At 43.4% G+C, this 19,510-nt stretch overlaps 1 protein-coding gene across 6 annotated transcripts in view; it reads right to left on the minus strand.

The window, feature by feature from the left end:
• Positions 1 to 19,369, minus strand: part of DEPDC5 (DEP domain containing 5, GATOR1 subcomplex subunit) — a 36,744-nt gene extending 17,375 nt beyond the window's left edge. For 2 of the 6 annotated variants that reach the window (XM_057373786.1, XM_057373783.1), the window contains exons 1-30: positions 19,045 to 19,265; positions 18,340 to 18,457; positions 17,544 to 17,631; positions 16,823 to 16,869; positions 16,406 to 16,491; positions 15,555 to 15,638; positions 14,857 to 14,906; positions 14,304 to 14,373; positions 13,865 to 13,943; positions 12,903 to 12,964; positions 12,401 to 12,470; positions 11,912 to 11,984; positions 11,660 to 11,763; positions 11,338 to 11,412; positions 11,015 to 11,149; positions 10,490 to 10,551; positions 10,315 to 10,388; positions 9,717 to 9,786; positions 9,195 to 9,231; positions 8,663 to 8,783; positions 8,252 to 8,472; positions 6,462 to 6,665; positions 5,927 to 6,062; positions 5,501 to 5,598; positions 4,669 to 4,734; positions 3,191 to 3,347; positions 1,939 to 2,099; positions 1,440 to 1,557; positions 1,098 to 1,265; positions 51 to 270 (exon numbers count right to left, since the gene is read on the minus strand). In XM_057373786.1, coding sequence (XP_057229769.1) covers positions 51 to 270; positions 1,098 to 1,265; positions 1,440 to 1,557; positions 1,939 to 2,099; positions 3,191 to 3,347; positions 4,669 to 4,734; positions 5,501 to 5,598; positions 5,927 to 6,062; positions 6,462 to 6,665; positions 8,252 to 8,472; positions 8,663 to 8,783; positions 9,195 to 9,231; positions 9,717 to 9,786; positions 10,315 to 10,388; positions 10,490 to 10,551; positions 11,015 to 11,149; positions 11,338 to 11,412; positions 11,660 to 11,763; positions 11,912 to 11,984; positions 12,401 to 12,470; positions 12,903 to 12,964; positions 13,865 to 13,943; positions 14,304 to 14,373; positions 14,857 to 14,906; positions 15,555 to 15,638; positions 16,406 to 16,491; positions 16,823 to 16,869; positions 17,544 to 17,631; positions 18,340 to 18,397 — 2,994 coding nt within the window. In that variant the 5' untranslated portion in view covers positions 18,398 to 18,457; positions 19,045 to 19,265. The other 4 variants (XM_057373785.1, XM_057373780.1, XM_057373782.1 and 1 more) reach the window with 3 other exon arrangements.
• Positions 19,370 to 19,510: the final 141 nt, after the last annotated feature.

A 19,510-nucleotide genomic window follows, 5' to 3' on the forward strand; every position in this document is an offset into this window, starting at 1 on the left:
TCCTCAGTGCCTCACAGGCAGCCCCACTCCCGGCCCGGCCCGGGACTCACTCGGATCATGCGGTCGGAGCGGTGCCGCCGGCGGATGCGGTTCAGCCCCTCCACGAAGCGGATGAAGCCATCGAGGAGCTGCCACTCCTCCTCGTCGGAGCGGGGTTTGTCCCCGTACACATCGCAGTGCACCTCCCCCTCCATGATGCGCTTGGTGGCGCTGATGCAGGCGGGCAGCAGCAGGAACCGCGTCCTCCAGAACTTGAGCGACTCAATAAGGCTGCAGGAACGGGTAAGACAGGACAGAGTTCAGCAGGATCCTGGGAAGGGTTTTTCATCCTTTCCACCCAATTAAAGTACAAATCTACCTGCTGCACATTTCAGTGAGTGCAGTGACCACCCCTGAGTCAGAASGAGCAGATGAGCAGAGGAATGGTCAGCAATTTAAATATCACTGGGAACAAGGCTATCCTCAGAGTAATTCTAACACATATGCTTTCATTTTCTGTCTATAAAAGATAGGCTCCAAAGGCTTCTTCTCTAAAAATAAGCAAGCAAAAAGGAATTTTCAAGGTGCATATTAGCGTAGGAGGTATTTTGACTGAGACCTGAAAAGAAAAGATGATAAAGACTGGTTGTGTGGAGAGAAGATATCAAAAAAGCTATTGATACTAGTGGAGATATTCCACATCTCTGGTAAGCACTTGCTCTACAGTTTAGGAGTAAGACTGCACTCCAAGCAAACCTCTAACAGCTTCAAAATAAATCCAAGTTTTGAGTCAGATCCAKAAATCAGTAAGAAGCCAAGGAAAGCATCTGTGTGGTACAAAATGCCATCTTACTTCCTTGCATTTGTAGCAGAGGAAAAGAAGTTCATGCTGAATTTTGTGACCAAGAGTCTGTATCAAAGGTCAGACAATGCCCCAGCAACACAGAGCAAGGTTCCTACAAGGCAACAGCTGCTGGGAGCTGACARTGAAAGCAGGCCAGATATTCTCCCTGGAGAACTGAGCAGTCGTGGGTTGAGCATGGTGATGAAATTTTAGGTCAAAAAGGAAAAGAGGCAATTAGGACACAGAACAGTCTGGATGGAAAAGGAGCTCTCACCTGAAATCCTCYGAGCCAGCAGAGCAGATATACTGATCCAAGTAATTCCACTTGTACTCTTCTAGTCTCTCATGGGAAAATTCTACCCAGCAAGAGACAAATTCAGAGTCAGAGTGTGAGGGGCACAAGCTGTAGGTGTAGTTTATTTGAGCAGATTCATATGGATACCTGAAAGATCAAACACARGCATTAATCTCAGTATTATTGATACTGGTGCTTCTCTTTCTTCTCCTAAAAAGAAAGAAGGTTATCAGTTATGTTCTTTCAAGCAAGCACAGAGAGMTGGAAAAGAACAGTCATCTGAACACTGAGAACAAACTGCTCAGCCAGAGAGATACTCACTTTGGCAGGTACCGAGTCACAGTAATTATTTTGTCTTTTAAGGTGACTTTGTGGAAAGTACGGCCCATGCTCAGCCAGTACTGATCCTCTTCCTCAGGTCGATTTCTTGACACGAGTCCTAGTTGTAAAAAACAAAAACCCTCTCAGTTTACTGCAATAGTCAGAACTTTATCAACAAACTGTCCCTACAGAAAAAGACTCCAGAACTAGACTTCTGAGCTCAGGAGAAGTTAAAATCCATCTTTCAGTCCACATTTTTAGGGAACAGCTGCACAAGGAGTCTTTTGCTCTTACAGTCCAGATTTRCTGGTATCACAACCAAAGAAGGTCATTTGGGATTCACACACCACCCATTTAAAACTTCCCTAGACAGAAAGACAAGAGATCAGCCACCACAAAATGCTGGGCAACTGGTGGATGTGCCTAACTGAAGGTTACTGGGGCTGGCAGAAGGAAAATCAAAAACAAAAGGCTGCCATGTCAAGGCCAGGTCACTCACCTCGGCTGTAGAGGGGACTGCTGCTGAGCGGGGGTGGCACGGCTGGGGCCGCTTTCTGTGGTTTGGATTGCACAATAATTTGATAGCCTTGCATGAGACGCTGACAGATGAACTCCTCAAACACCTGCTGGGCTGTCATCTGCACTCCTTCCTCATCCCTCCTGGACACAAAGGTTAAGCACACTAGAATAAGGAAGCTGACCACACACCTGCACTGAGCCCTCTGCCTGGGAACACCTGCCTGTGGGAGCAGGAGGGAAAATGGGCACCTTTTGGGACAGGATGATTAACTGTCTGGCAGTGTTTGCTGCTGCCTTTGAAAGCAGTTTGGCAACTAGTAACAAATTTGCTTACAACAGTTATGAAACTCACAACAAATTCCCCAAAGATGACTTCTACAGCACTTTGCAGGCAGCCTTGGTGCAGTTTGTACACATTCAGCAAAGCTCAGAATGCCAGTGGGCAGCAATGCTCCAGCCTCTCCCACAGTGGGAAGGGGAGAGCAGAGAGGGATTAGAAAACACATCACTGTGGCATCTTATTACAACTCCTGCTCTGAACTTTGCCTTCCTATGGCAAAGGGAGATTTGACATTTCTTTCAGGTGTTTCTCCATTTATCCTGTTGTTTCCTATGTATTTCAATCACCTAATATTTTTGCTTTGTTTCCACAAAGCAGCAACATGAATAGGTCCTTTTGATGTCTTACAAGTTAAACAAAGTCTGAAAAACGTTCAAGATAATGAGACTGCTTCAGTTAAAAAAACCAAACTAACCCTATTAAAGAATAGTTACCAGAGATCTCCAAGACAATATGAGAAGTTCTATTTGTCCTACTAACACAGTTTTCCAACATGATTTTTTAAACTAAATATCCTTGAGAGGGAGGATAAGCATCTTAAACACTGTAGGATGAGCACCTTAAACACTGTGTATCCACAAGCATTTGCTCATTCAGTGTTTCCAAACACTTGCTAGAAAATAGATGATTAGAGACGATCCCTTGAGGTTGAATATTTTGATTGAAACACAAGAGAAAAGAGATGTGAAAGTTTGTATGTGAACAATTTCTAACATAAATTCTACAGAACACACCATACTGTCAGATGAGAAAGCTATCACCAGAAAAAGAAACACATGAGTATTCTGCTGCTGTGTTAGCAATCCATCATTCAGTAGCACAGACTGCAGTRATCCTCTTCCATCACCTGCTCCTCAAGCACAGGACTGGAGGGAGAAGGTGCTGGCCAAACCTGTCAATGTCAGCCTCTGGCAGCAGGTCATAGCAACCCTCGGTGTAGTCGTTCTGCAGGCTCTGGCGGTCAGGGAAGTAATCCGTGGTGAGAGGCAGACAGGCCGGSGTGGTGAGGGATTTCCAGTCCACTCCAACTGTACAACAGAAGCCTGGCACTACGGGGGGAGCAGACAGCGTCAGAACTGCCTCGTTGTGTCATGGGGGCACACAAGGGGGGCATGTGTTGTCACCCGTGGAAAAACAGGGTGAGAAGTGAAAGAAGTGCGTGAAGAGGAGAGTTAGAATGAGAGAAAAAAAAACAGAGTTGGCATAAAGTCAACAAGGACAAAAAGGGGTGTGGAATGGGAAGGGAAAAAGAAAATAGGATGGGAAGAAGGGAGGGAGAGAAAGAGACAGAGTTTGTTAAACAATGCAGTGCACATGCTGATTCAATCCCATCATGCAAAAGGCATTCAAAGTTAATATATTTAATTTTCTCTTGATTGAAAGCTAGAGCTSACATAGCCACTGATCTTAAAAAAATTACAGGAAGTCAAGTGCAGTTACTGATTATTAATAAACAGAACAACATTCCATGTCTGAACAAGAAAATCAGACCAGTTTTGCATCCTAGACAACTGCAGAAGGAGCTGGAGAGGAGAGAAAGAACGACAGACCAGCCTCTTTCTGGAATAGTACAACAGCAGAAAAGGGAATATTTCCACAGTTATAAAAACAGAAGATATATCCAGAGGGGTGGGAAGACCAGAAAAATAGTAACTTGGAAAGCAATCTTTTCCCACAACCTTTCCTAGAGTTACATTGCAGTTTTGAGATTACAGAGATGTAAAACTAGACATTTAAAAGGAAAAGCTAACTAGATTATACCAAATCATCAGCTCACCACTGCACTACATTCTGACCCAATTCAAACAATCTGTATCACCTAACTGATTAACTTCTTGTCATAGACATCTTACACAAATTTATTTTACTACAAAAGTGTTAACACCAATGGCAGGAACACTGCACAAGAAAGTAATACAGGACAGACTGCTATAAAGAAAATGCTTTCTTAAGCAGTGGCACACTTGTTTGTCTAGGAGGTGAAGGCAGATATTTCTTAGTAAATGGTACCAAATTGAGAAACTGTACTAATTCCACTTAAACAAGCTGGTACCAAACAAACTTTCCATACTGAGAGGTAAATGTGAATTCAGCAGCTTTTTACATAATAGTGTCTGGTAATGAAAGAATTTCAGATGTAACACAACAAACAACTTCACATGTTCTTAAAAGCTGCAGAACTGCAATCACAGTGAGGCAGTGCAGGGAGATCCTGCAAATTACTGCAGGCCAAAATAAACCACTGCCAAAAGCCAGAGGCTCCTCAGTTTCTTGCCTACCACCTCCTGGTGCCTCTATATATGTACATGCCCTTTCCCTCCCCATCTTTCCACCTGTGCAAACTCTCTTCCAAACCTTTCTCCTGCTTACTTGGATCTGGAGARTTAGACACAGCATCTTCCAAGGAATCCTTGTTCTGAGTTTTGAGGTTTGCCCCTACAAGAAAGAAGTATGTGTTTTATTTTAAGCAATCATGCACTTCTCTTGGATTTCAAATAAAAATATATCAAGAGCATGATGATGTTTTAAGATACAGAATTTCTCTGCACAGAAAATCTCAGGGTTCTGCACAGCAGAAAAAAACACTGAGCCAATTAATGAGGAAAAAATATATCTTGGATCAAATTTGAACATCTCACTAGAACTGCTCAGCAGCTAAAATCCAAGAAAAACCCTCTCCCCCAAAATGATGAAACATCTTGGAAAGTAGATGCCATAAATTGCTATAAACAGCTGGTGTGGCACATGAGAGAAAACAAGCTGCTAGGGAGACAAGAAAAACTGCTGCCTTCAAATCCATTTATCAGACTACCGATTTCAGAAAGCCTCCAAACATTTCAAAGTACCTATTTTTTAAAACCAGCTTAGGTAGATTTACCCAGGAAATTGGTATCAACGTGATAGCTGCTCCCCTGTAAGAGAAAGGGTGGGTATCTGCTACATGATGATGCCAGTAACCCGTAGAGGAGCTGGCTTTAAGTGGCATTCACCTTTCACCAGCTCCTCCTGCCATCTGCCATCCAGATTGGGAATTGCACCAGCTCATRTTTAGTTTCTTCTTGTGGTTGAGCAACAGTGCTTTGTTTTTATGGAACTCGGTAACTGCCCGAGAGCTTACTATGTAAACAATGAACATTTTTATACAGTAAACCTTGTGAGACACACCGAGAGAAGCAGCAACACATTAAACAAAACCGGTTACCTGCACCGGGGCCGGCCCCCAGCCCGTTCCCGTACTCCTCTGCCCCGCCGAAGCTCAGGAATGAGCCACTGTCCCCTGGATGCCGAGAGCTGACGTGTCTGCAGAGAAACAAATCAGCCTGTACCGCACAACCTTCCTCACTCTGCCATTCCCTACTTTAAGCAAGGGCTGGAAGTGAGCTCTTCCCTCTTCCCTCCCTGACAGAGATGGAACAGCACAAAGCAGCACAGAGAAGGCTGTAACAGAATTCCACAGCTGCCCATAGTCTTTGTTCTTTGCCTCCAGCAACAACCAAAGCATTACCTCAGGACAGCGAAGAACCAGCCACTCGTGTCCCCCAGGAGAGGAATTAAGCTTAGCTGGTTATTTACAGATCTGATTTCATGGTTTATAAATCCAACACTCAAGACAGGGCAAATTGCTCACCGGCCAGTTGCCTCATGGTAAGCCAGCTCCAGCAGCTCTGCAGAGGAATGTGTCAAGTCCTGCTGCCCACTGCCCTGCATTTCAGCCATATTCTGGCGGGTTTGATGATGGATCTGGATAGCTTCTCCTGAGGGACCTACACAGTTACAATTKGATCATTGATCACCACATCTGCACYGATTCCTCTGTTGCTTCTACMCTTCTTTTACCAACARCACAGGCAATGAGAGCCAATGGACAYTGAAGATTTTGTAAAAATGCTTTGTTAAAGCCTTGAACCTCTGCCATCTCCTCTGAAGCAAGTGAGGCAGAATATTTTTAAAATATTAAATATTGAAAATATTTAATATTTTATATATAATCATTTATATTAAATATTAATTACAAGGCACTAAACCAGGCCTATACACTCACTTCAGCCTCTGGGACAGTGCACAGCATTTCAAACCACCAGAGTTCTCCCTGGCTCTCCTGCTGTGCTGATCTTACACAGGGACACAGTGACAGCAGCCCCGTGAGCTGCACGGCCCCTCACCCACAGGGAAGGTGTGCATCCAGCGGCGCCGGTTGGATGTCAGCTTCATGGGCATGCGGGACGGGGCGAAGGGGTTGATGAGAGCCCGCTGGGGYGTGTACCCCCCCGGGCGGATGTGCAGCATGGACTCGGCACTGCCCACGTGGAACCTCCCCGGAGCSCTGGAGTCACGCTGCTGAGACTCCAGCATGTTCTCAAGGAAATCTGGAAAACACAACAAACTCAGCCTGAGATCGCCCTGGAGCCAAGCACAGGAGAAATAACTGTTCAGGGATATAAACATTACCCAGGGGAACTGGAAATAAGGAGACCTAACAAGCAGGAAGGCAGAGAAGCTGAAAGCAATTCCTATCCAGCCTGAAAGTTACAATGTAAACAAGAACCCAGAGAAGAAAAAGCATTATTCCATGTGCCATTATAGCATTGGTGTAAACTATAAACGTCTACTAAATGAAGCCATAAAAAAAAAAAAATTTGCTAAGTCAATTATGAAGAAAAACTTAAGAGCTTTAAGAATTCCTGAGAAATCAAAAGACTGACATAACAGAAACTTCAGGATGAGTACCAAAGACAGGCAAGAAGCCACAGCTGAGCCTGGTACACCTGCCTTTTCTGTAACATTCAGAGATGAGCACTGAAAGCAGGGATTACTCCCACAAGACGTGGGACATGATGCCCTCAACATACTGGTTAGCTGTCACTATTCAGTGYAGAACAGAAGTACAGTTATTTAGAAATAGGAGATAAAAACACACCAGATGGGTAAATAGCAATTACTCTGCCATACAAGTGGAAATCCCAAAGAGAAGGAAGGGTCTCATTTACCATTCTATACTGCCACCTACAACATGAGAAAAATCTCCATTTCTTTGATTCTTCCCTCCTGCCAGTCCTAAGTCATGCACATCCCCATCCTGTTGAACACCTTCAGATGGGTCACACGACTATCCTTCAAACTAAACAAGCAACAGGAGGAAAGAAGGAAAGAAGGAAAGAAGGAAAGAAGGATAGAAGGAAAGAAGTTGTATTAGCTGACAGCAGGGGAAAACATGAAAAGTAAATGTAATATCAAGTACGCTGTGTGAGAACAGTTCCACGCCAGTAACTGTGATTCCTGTGACAGGATAAATATGGTATCAGTGTCATACAGCACTATATGAAAAACCACAAAAAGCCTTCAGGGATAGAATTTTATAGAAGATGAAGCAGTTGAAAGAGGAATACAGTTTACCTAGAAATGAGCTGGGTTTGTGGAAGATATTGCACACTGCCTGAGAACAAAATTAAATTAGAAAGGAAGCAAAAAGGAGTGCCAGTACAGCTAACACACTGAGACAGCTCAGCAATACATTGTCAAAAGGAAGGATCCAGAAAGTGAGTCTTAATGACAACAAATCCCCACAGAGAGATGTTATAAGCAGGGTCCCCCAGGGCTCACTGCTAAGGCCAGTTCTCATTTGACAGATTATAGGTGACCTGGATAATTCAAGTTCCTTGTGTATGTCCACATTTGCAGGTAGGCACAGGAGAATAGTCAAGTACTAAAGAAGGCAATAGGCAAGGGAAAAGAGCAAATCAGTGTCAGGACACTTCTATTTAGGACAAGCCATTAAAAAAAGCAAAGGAATTGGACAAGGAAGGATAACAAAGGGAGAATGCACACCCTGCTGTAGCTGAGCTATGGGAAAGCTGTACCATGAGTGCCAATACAAGGACCATCTCCACTGTGCTCCACAAGCTTCCACCTTCTCTCCCCATGAAAGACACCTCCCCATCTGCCCCAGGCTGACCTCTGGTGCTGGTATAGCCCAAGGAGCTGCTGACTTCACACTGGTGCAGGTGAGGCCGTGGGATCATCAGGATGTTGGAGATCTTGCCCAGAGAGCTGTCATCAGAAGCCTGGCTCCTCACCTCCTCGGGGGGCAGCGTKCGGCTCTGCAGGGAGGGGCTGCACGAGACATCGTACGAGCTGGAGCTCTTCCTCGTGCGACTCTCCCTCTCCCGCACGGACCTGACAGGGATGCCCAGGGATGGGAAAGAGAGATTAATCCTTGGGTTAGCAAAGAGCTTGAACAGGCCTGAGTCATGTTCAACTGCAAGCATGTGGAGATGAATTCTCCTTGTATTTCTCCCAGTATTTCATGTATCAAGCACACTGTAACATGGTTACTGCAGACCCAGGGCACTCACAAGCCCCTCACCTGAACGTGGTGCAGCGCTGGGCTCKGGATGGGCCTGGCAGTCGGAACACCTGGGCATCATAGCCATCATAATCTACCTGGATAGGCAGGGCATTCTCAGCATCTTTTGGAGCTCCTAATGCTGGAATAAAAATCAGACAGCACTGGAACCTGTTTCAAGAATATTTGAGATTTTCAAGTCAGAGTATCCTCATCCCACCCCTAAGGAAAGTATCTATTCCAAAAGAAATCCCAAAGTATCACAAGCAGAGCAGCAGGAGCAGCTCAGTTATCAAAGTTGGTGCCCCTGAATCAGGCTTGCTGAGGCCATAATGTCTTTCCCCCATATATATTAAATTAATAATTGCCAAGAAAGGAAGTGGCACATGCACACTAACATCCTGCATAACAAACACAGGAAATAYTCAAATATGGGTTTGATGGTTTTCTGTAACAACTGCCCCTTCCTTGTGCTGAAGTGGCATTGTCTTACTGCAGCTGTTTGTTAGTTTGGAGTCAGTGGCACAGATCATTCCAGAACAGAATTACTCACAGGCATCTCGATTATTTTTTGCTTTCTCCGTCAGTGGCTGGAGGGTCCAACAAAGGAAGTGTGAAGTGACCAAAGAAAACAAAAAAAGGAGAAAAGAAAGAGAAGAGAAACAATCAGCACGTTCTAAGAAAACACCCCCAGTGTGATCAAGCGAAGTTTACCCTGCTAACTCAGTGAGGCAGCCAGATCACTTCASAAATGTGAAATACTGACAGTCACACACCTGTGTGACACAATGCTCAACATCTTTCTTCCTGTCCATAGAGTTCTTTGCTGCAGACTGAAACTCTAATTTTTATGAAAACGTTTTATTCACCCAGATTTATCCTACAAAGGAAAGACCTATAAACTAGTCTCTCATTAACAATCGCTAAAACAAACCTTGCAGCTTTGCTTTCACAGYCTTTTAGAAGAGCAACTTAGTTTCAGCTGTTGGAACACTTGCTAGAAAGATTCTGATACTTGGCAGAAAAGAGGTATCTGACAAGCTAGTAAGAAAGGATAAATGAGAAAGATACCCACCTTCCTTCCGGCCAGCTTGATCCGTGGAGTGAAGCTGTTACACAGGAGTTGGCTTTTGGATGTGTAGAAACTGAAAGGAAAACCAGGGGGGCTTTAAKGTGTTCTAAGAACTCAACACAGCTCATTTGCTACACAGTAAACAGAGTAGGAACCTSAGTCAGCTATTGGATAGAGAAAATAGGATATCTTTCCCTGCATGAAACAACATATGGAGAACACTGAGGGATGGTTTGGAGAAGTTACYCTTCGTGTAAAGACCAGGCTTTGATACCCACACAACCTGAGTCTAGACACTGCTTAGTGTGCTCAACACCTGCATTGCCCWGTTCACTCTTGTTCTACAGAAAAGCATCCACTTTCACTGTTTACACAACTCTAATTTACACAAYTGTAGTGACTCACACCAGCTGTGTGAAAACACTGTCATTTCTGATATGTTGCATTAATGCCCAAAACTCTGCAAGAGTAATGAAATACTCCCTTTGCTTCATAAGGAAAGAAGAGGAAATAAACAGTGAAAGAAGAAAGAGAATTCAAGAGATCATGAAAAGGAAAGCAAAGCAGAAGTGTTTAGAAAAGGCTGATAGAAWTCACCTACCTATGATTTATCCAGTGGGGGATATTGTAGTCATCACCCATTCGTGAGTCACCAGGGCCACCACGATTATGGAGCTGTAAGAGAAATTCAGAAGAAGAAGAAATAATTGAATCCAGCTAGTCACAAATGAGCAATGTTTGTAGTCAGAACAGAGATGAGGGAGCAGAAACCTTACCTTAAAGAGTGGCACAGCATGCAGGGGCTGCTCTCCCATGCACACTAAATCCACACCTATCCCTGTAAACAGACAACAGAAGAGTTCAGCTACCAACCAAGCAAGATTTCCTAAGACAAAATAGATCATCAATTTGAACTGAAGACCCAATTTTATTCACACCAGATTTTAAGATGCAATAARCTGAAAATGGTAATTAACAGTCCCATGGTACAGTTAGAAACCAACAGTACCTGTGGGGATATAAGAAATGTATTTTCCTAAACTAYGGCAAGTYGTGCAAGATTATCCTGTAAGGAAAMGGTCTGCAYGGACAGATGAAGTTCTCTGTCCCCAAAAAAAAAAATAAATTAAATGCCTGTAAGTACTCTGAAAATCTGCCCAATTCAATATGAAGTGCAGGCATAAGTCTTGCAGCTGTAACCCCTCTTCCCAGAGGGCCACATCTTCTAAGTACTATTTCACAGCCCTATCTTTTCCAACTCTGTGTTGGCCTTCAGAGAGACTGAAGGCACAGTTCTTTACCATTGTCAATCATCCTCTGCTTGGTCAGGATCATGAGGAGCCGATCCACCTCAAAAACCCCCACCCCAGGGGTGATCACCACCGACATCTGCCCCGTGCGGTCRAAGTTCCGGTTGATGTAGTGCTTGTCAAACACTGCCAGAGACAATTCAGGAGTACTTKAAAAACACACTGCATGTTTTAGAGCAAGGCAGTTCACCACCTAATATACCCCTCCTCTTCACAGTGTTAAGGAAAAGGCAACAGAAGTCCACACCCATTAATTGGGAGCTACTTTGATGGCTCTTCCCCCTGTATATTTCTACCCATTGCTCATAACTTACCATTGAATGAAAGATTTATAGCCTCCAGATAGTTCCCTTGTGCTGAGGTGGAGTTGTAACCTGGAGGAAAGCCCTCTGCAAAGTGTTGAGAAAGGAAAAAAAAAAGATCATTCCAGTGTAGACTAGCTTTATACAATTAAAAAAAAAAACAAACACAGACAAATACATTTATGCAAAATACTATTAATTCAAAAATTTCAGGCAAAATTGAAGTTACTAAGTTTCACAGAAAGACCCAGACAAATTGCCCAGCCAAGAAAGCACTAAGTGGCACAACACCAGAGAGCAAAGGATAAAAGCAGGGAAAGGAGGATTCTTGTACCTGCTTGCTCGAGTCGTACCAACACAGGATACTGGATGAAAAGCTTTTTAATGGTCACAAGCAACGAGGTCCACTCTTCCCGCCTCTCATTCTGAACCACAACTCTAGAAAGAACACAAACTGATGAGGSCCATGAAAGAAATTATGAGAGGAAGTTATAAGGCATGAACAGACTATAAAGAAATGCACAAAAGGGTGCACTGGGTTGCACATTGGGGAAAAGAGGTGAAAACAATTGGGAGAAAAACATACTTGTAAAAATCTTCATAAAATCTTCCCTCATGATCCTGTCGAATTGAGGCACGATGTGTTTCAGGAAACTCATCTGTAATGGAAGGAAAAGCACATCTTATCCCATGCTGTTGTATAGAAATGACTCATCTTTTCCAGCAAGAAGCATTATTTCCATTAAAAATAAAYAAACAAAAAAACCCAAAGAAGCTTTCACCTAACAAACAAAAAACCAAAATACTTGGGAGAAATATCAAACCTCCTACACAATATAAAAACTGCTTTTAAACCAATACAGGTATGATGAGGAAAATTTGCAATATATCCTTCTTTGTAAGGTTTTCACTGCARTACTTTCATAACAATGGCTGTGCACCTACTGCTTTTGACAGAGAATACTTTGTACATGGCAATTTAAAAAAGGGGAAAAGTCCCCGTCTGCCTGTGACCAACTTTCAAAAAAGGAGACAGGTTTAAAAATGGAAACATGAAAATACAGAATTTACATACCTATAGATTTTGCTTCATAAAACGTTCTTGAAAACAGAACCACTGTCACTTCATGGCTGCAATTCTTCTCCTGTCCAGGAAGAACAAATGTAAGAAGAAAATCCTAAAAGTCACATTCAGTAGAAAACTACATATATACACACATACAGTAACACCCTCTTTTGCCTCACACCTAGAAACAAAGGTAACTACCAGAAATTAAACTGTTGTATTAATGGTTCTGCATTAGTGAGGCATCTGCCTCTCTGAAGTAACAAAATGGTCTGTCCTGCACATTCTGTGCTGCTTGGCTGTATCACGTTTACCAGGAACACTCTCCACTATTCTCTAAAGAAACTCCTCTCTATAGTTGCCAAGATTTTTGATTAAAAAACAAAGACAGTTGGCTCAATTTGTTTCTACCTACAGTAATTTGATATTCTGATTTGTTACAGTTTAGAGAGATGCCACTAACAATTGCAGACAAATAAAAAATTAAAACTGAACTCAATCAACTGTTTACCTTCCATTTTGTGAAGAGGTCAGCAAGAAAACCATTCACAGCTTTCTCAAAGTATAGATCCCCTGCAAATAAAAATCCCCCAAGCATCAGATAGCAACAGTTAATTCAACTATGGGTCATATCTAACTGCAAGATTCTAGGACAATTATTTTTATTAAAATTAGAGCAGTTGTGTGCATAATAAAGGGCAATATCACTAAAAAGAGATGATAAAAAGATTAGAAAGCATCACTTTTTCAAAAGATGTAAACATGACTCTTACTATCAGAACGATCTGACCTTTAAATTCATTTTCCCAACATATTTGTGGCATGCTGGGAGAGCATCTGTACCATCTTTTAGGCATAGAATGCACAACTGATCCCCTGCTCTGTTTTGAATAGTTGCCCAGTTCCATATGCCTGAACACATGGTCAAAGGAAGTGGCAAGAGGTTTACTAAAGAATTAAGCCAAAAAAAAATAGGATGACACAGGAAAGTGACTCATTCTTAATGCCTGAAGTTGTAAAAGTTCCAGCTGAAGTTACCAATTCCACCTGGGTTAAGGCAGGTTTTACTTCCTTAGTAAATGTCAAGAGAAATCTGAAACATCAAGGTGCTCTTTGCACAGGGCTTCCATACATTTCTGGCTTCAGGACTCCCAGACTTGCACCTGCCCACATCACCAAACACATTCATATCTATAAAAAACCCTTCATGGTGATTTTCATCACTGAGAAAATGGTACCCAAGCTCTACAGCAGGAATGGGAAAACGGCATAGCCAGGGACAGAAATGGGTGGCACTGCAAGTAAGGATCTAAGGTAGCACCACAGTGCACCTTGGAGCACTGCTGAGGCCAAAGGCAGGACATTTAAACTGTCAAGTATTGGCAGAAATAAATACAGGAGTGGTTTTCCAGTAGGGGCAGAAAGGACAGGTGCTATCATGCATATTCACAGGCAGGTCAGTTACCTACATACCATAAATATCAAAATCCCACATTTCACAGCTCATCTGGATAAAAATATAAACCATGGCAGAAGTGGAGCGGAAGACCACCTGCAATGGAATGAAACACCTTCTTTAAAACAAAGAACTTGCACAAGAAAGGGTCAAATAAAGAGATTAAATACACAGCAATGTATATGACTGTGTATGTATATGACTTATATGACTGTGTCCCTTGCATCACTGGCTATTTGCCCTCTAACAAGCTGGCATTTCAACAGCCCAAGTAATTCCTTGTGCTGCCAGCACAGCGTAGTTTAAGTTTAATAACAATTCATTATCCTGAACTTAATGCATTCTTCACCTTATAACACAGTCAATTCCAATGATCCATACAAATCTGCAGGCAAGATAGAATTCAAAGAAACTTGGGAAGGAAAGGAAGGGAAAAATTTCTTTCTGAACTCTTACCCGGGTGTCCTCACTGATGTATCCACAAGTGACTTTCTCACTCTTTACCCACAGTTCACCTGCCTGGGCCCTGGAAGAAAAGAAGTGCAGAATATTTGAATACAAATACAAACAATAAAGAGTCAACATTTGAGCAAATAGGGGATGTGCCAGAATCTCACTCCAGGATTAGTTATTTGGTTTAAACATGATCTTTAACCCAAAAGAGGTCAAACAGCCATTTCCCTCTGCATCTGCACATTCTCTTGTTCCTGTGCCACCCCAACAGCAAGTGAAGTTAACTATGAAAAGAGCTTGGGAACCAGAGGAAAATATTCTAAGAGATAAAAGGAAAATGATTTGGCCATCATCAGAGGCCATGAGTATAGCTGCTGTCCTACTGTTAGTTAAAATAGAAGCCTTCCCCCACCCCATGGTRCAGACAGGAATCCAGAGATGAGTAAGAGAACAATGAAACATGAAGGATTTTTCAGACAAGAATCTCCAGTTGGATACTCAGAACTCATTAAACTAAAGCAATAAGTAACAGTAAACCCTCAGAAGAGGCACTGACCTGATACCTGCAAATTCAACTTTCTGGGTGACATATGCACATGTGCTGACCTAGGAAAGAGGATTACATGTGTTAGGAAAAGAGCAGGCTCAGAGTGAGCAGAACAATGTACAAAAAACCCACTTGCACTCAAACACATGATTTTTATGGCAGAAGCCACTAAGTCCATCCAGTGTAGTTTCTACYAATAGCTTCGCCTACAGAACCTCTRCRAYAGACAACAGAAAATCACTTTTAACACACATAAACTTTAATTGGGATMATTTGCCTAATTCACTGCACTCAGAGGAGCCAAAGACTGCACTTCAAAGATGCAGGCAGAAAATATTCTAATAGCTGCTTATTAAGTGGCACTCTCAGGGAGGGGACACTTCAGCATACTCCTACTTGAAAAACATTTGGATTCAATTCCTTCCAAATGCAGTAAATCATTAAAATTCTGAACATRAGCAAAAAAACTCAACAGTATTTTCAATGCCCAAGGCAGTAATCAACATCATAGCAGTGGAGTAGGAAATGATGGGATTTATTTACATCCCTTTCTCCAACTCTGACATGCCACTCAAGCACAAGATACTCAGGAGCTGCTGACACTGTCTTTGTCTTTGGTTTTCTGCATTTTGTAAAGCACTTGTTCTCTTTCACAGCAAGCAAAATAAAAGGAACCAGACCTGCACCCTGCACAGCAGGGGCCTTACCAAACTCTTCTTCAGTCTCCACATATCCCCACGCCCAATATACTGATCTTTAAATGTCAGCTCCACCAAGTCCAAGGTCACCTCCTGTSAAATGGATGGAAAGCACTGCTTAGATTTTATTGCTTGCTTTTAAGTAGGGCCCACCAATCTGTTCATCTAATAACCAAATGTTACAGGAAGGGCCATTCAAAAGCAAGTCAATGTCCCTAAAATTGCAAGATAAAAGGGAAGCCCAGACAAATAAATATCAAAATTGTGCGAATACCTTAATTACTGTGAGCTGCAAAAAACTGCACAACGTGACCAGAAGAAGCCCAAGGACTAAATCTGTACTATGAGTCTCAGTGCAAACTGGAAGCTCAAATAAAACAAAATACTGCCATTGTTCAAGACATTAAGGAAGACTTATTTCCTGAAGATTTTTGTCTTGTGCAAAATGTAATTTCTGACTGCAGCTCTTGTAATAGTTGGGACATTAACAGGAAATGCCTCTGTGGTATCAAATAACAAAAATCCAGGCCATGGCTCTTCTTTTGACTAGGCCACTCTTTACTCTGCCTGAATTTCTGATATTTAAAGGTATGTGAAATGTCTACATTTCTACAAAGCTTTGTTGAAGCTGGATCAAGGAGTTCAAAAAGACAGTAGGCATGGTAGGGAAARAAGAGACACATAACAAACCAACAAATAATTCAAATGTCTAAGGCTYATTTTCTTAGGGAAGAAGACTAAATATCTTTCAATAAAAAATAAACACCTTTTCCCCCAATAGTACTGGTGATGGAAACTCACAGGGCTCTGATTTGAGTCAAGTGATGGAACAGATAGAAAATAGTGGCCAAACCACACACCTTTGGGTCAACAACATTGACATGCACATCCTGGTACGGGCGCAGGCGGAACACTTGGGCAACTGTCTGATCCACACTAATCGTTTCTGCCRCAAAAATGAGAAAGGACAGCAGAGAAATGAACGTCTCCAAAAGGTTTCAAGTGGTTTACAGGTACAAAATCAACACAGCAAGATTGTCATGAAACACCCATTTCAGGCTAAAAAGACAAGTTTGTTTAAATCACACCTCACTCAAACAAAAGCAGATTTAGAATTGCCTGTTCTTTTTCTGTTAAAATTATAATCCTGCCCTTGCTAAACAGATAAATCATTTATTTTCTTATTAAATTAAAATACACACATTAGCCAGTCACAGGTACAGCCCAGTCATGTAATCTTTCCTACGATTTTACTGTACTTAAGTCTAGAGTTTTACCTTTCTGTAAATCTTCCTTAAGTGACTTCACTTGTAGAAGCAGGGGACTAACATAGAAAAGAGAAAAAAAAGAAATGAGTAGACAAGTTGAGATATCAACAGTCCCTCTGGTAAATCACACACACCAAACTATTTACTAATAAGGACAGAATAAGCTAAAGAGAAACATTAATATTTTCTAGAAGGCTTCATACACCATCCTCTCCACCTGTCACCCTGCCTTGCTCCTTACACTCTTTATAATTGCAAGGTACTCTTGAAGTAAAGATGATAGTGCTAATGGGAAATTAAGTCACACAAGGATTTCTCTGAGCCTCACATACGTGTACTGCTGCTTTTCAAAAAAGGGCTGCAGGATGAGCAGGTTCATACAAGAAAGCCATAGAATTTTAATTTTGCCTATGATATACTGTAGGATGGAAGAATAATCCTCAGATAACAAGAGATCTAAGAAGAGGATACAGACACTGTAGATTCTATACTGACAGGCTACTTGGCCTATGGAAGATCAAACTAACTCCAAACACAGAGATTTCCATGAATTTTAAGGAAGAGATCTTGCTGAAGTTAACCCCTTTACTTCTCTTTAGGGAGAAAAAAAATCATGGCAGCATCCTGAAGCAAGGTTGCATCAGTTCTAAGAACCTCTCAGCCATTACATATGAACAGACCCTTTCAGTGCTCCAACCACACCTGACAGATATCAGCAAGGAGAATTCACCTGTATTCATCATTGGGATGTGCAATTTCCACAACATCTCCCAGCTTGATTTGAAGAAATACTTTAGGATTCACCACCAGTTCATCATCTACAAGACATAAATGAATAAGGGCAGTGAACAGATGTATTAAACACAGACACCTGCTTGTTTGCATACAATAGCTCACTRTGCATAAATACACCAAACCAAGATAAACACATCAGCAAAATGCTTTTCATTCACCACATGACAGGGTCCCTACCCAGCCACTTCAGCCTGGACACTCTTGCAGGCAAAAACAATTCAAGTAACAGAACAAAAGAAGTGTTCAGCAAAAGACTGTGCCTTATTTAGGCAACCAGGACTATCTTCTGTATTTTTCATATAGTAACCAGCAGGAAAGCAGACAGGGAATCTCACCAAGATTTATCAACATGCTGTAAGTCTAGAAGTAGGGAGCAAACAAATCAGTCGCACTGTTAGTGCACAGAAACACATCTATGTGCAGTAATAAGGCACTGACATGTATGTCACTAGGGTGACAGAAATACAAAGTTAAGAGAAAAGTGTTGCAACAAAAGGGGAGGAAGTAAAATAAAGCAATTTTATTTTTAGATGCAGTCTTGCTCTCTTCCAATAAATGTYCCYTTATTYTGCTGTATCCTRCTATTATAAAATGCTTTCCAAACTCTGGCTGGCAATACTGCTTGTTAAATCAAAGTTCCACTTTCACTCTTTTGTAAAAAAGATCAATAAAACAAGTGTTGTCAATTAAGTGAGTGTTGGTCACACTGTTATGAACCAGGCGATACTGACCACTGCCTCCAAAGCCCTTCTTATGTATGACCAGCTTGTACACCTTGTTGGTTCTCATCTTGAGCTCCAGTTCTTCTCAGCCGCTTCGAGCCAAGACGGTTGAAAGCATCTTGCATATCTAACATGGAAATGAAAAGCACACACAGATTTCTTGTCAATACAAAGTTATTCTGTATGTCCTGCGCGTAAACACAGCACGTTGTTCCGGTGGATTTCACCACAGCGCGGCAGAGCTGCGCCAGCAGAGGGGAGTGCGGGACAGCTACAGGTACAGGCACAGGGAGAAAGGAACCTAAAAGTGTGCCTTTCARATAGATTAAAGGGTTCAGCTTGTAGACGTGCCTGGCAGAAAGYCAATTACGAAGCTACAAAGACGTACTGGGAAAAAATCCCGTACATCCAAAATTTGTTAAAATAAACTCTGTAACTTGGAATTGATGCGGGTCTGGAAAGAAGCGCCGCTCGGTGTTGCGAGACGGCAAACACGCACCGGAGACGCCACAAGGAGCAGGGCCGGAGTGGAGAGCAAACAAACCCGAGCAGTTGGAGTCAGCTCCCGTGCCTACAGTCATTAACCAGCTCTGAACCGCTGCGTCCATTCGGCTGCTCGCTGATAAACGAGCGAGGCTCAGCGGGACACCCGAGCTCCTGCCCAGAGCAGCGGCTAGGGGGGCTCTGGCACAGGGGCCCCGCCTGAGTCCTTACCCGCACAGGGCAGCAGTGCAGAGCGAGCAGCGCGGCGGCCCGCGGCAGAGTCCCGGGGGAAGGACASCGGGGGAACGGCGCGGTCCGGGCGCGGAGGGAGCTCGGACGCCTCAGCGACCCGTGCCTGTCACGGCCGCCGCGGGTCGAGGCAGGCCCGGGGCTGCGCGGGCGGGACCAGCCGTGTCGCCGCAGAACGCAGCCCCCCCCGCCCGCGGAACGCCCGAGCGCGGGGCCCTGACCTGCCGCTCCTCGTCCCGCCGCTCCCGCGGGCACCGAGCGGCACTTCCGCGTCCGGGGCCGCGCCACACGTGACAACCGCGCCGCCACCGCGCGCCGGGCCACGCCCACCGCAGGGGCGGGTCTGAGGCGCCCGGTGTGAGGGGCGGGGCCTCCCGGGGGCGGGGCCTGCGGGGGCGGGGTCTGAGGGGCCCGACTTGGGAGCCCCACTGACACCCCCAGTGGGTCC

The sequence above is a fragment of the Malurus melanocephalus genome, unplaced genomic scaffold, assembly GCF_030028575.1.
Source record: "Malurus melanocephalus ecotype Western Australia unplaced genomic scaffold, MMel_1.1 scaffold_208, whole genome shotgun sequence".
NCBI classification, from domain to species: Eukaryota; Metazoa; Chordata; class Aves; order Passeriformes; family Maluridae; genus Malurus; species Malurus melanocephalus.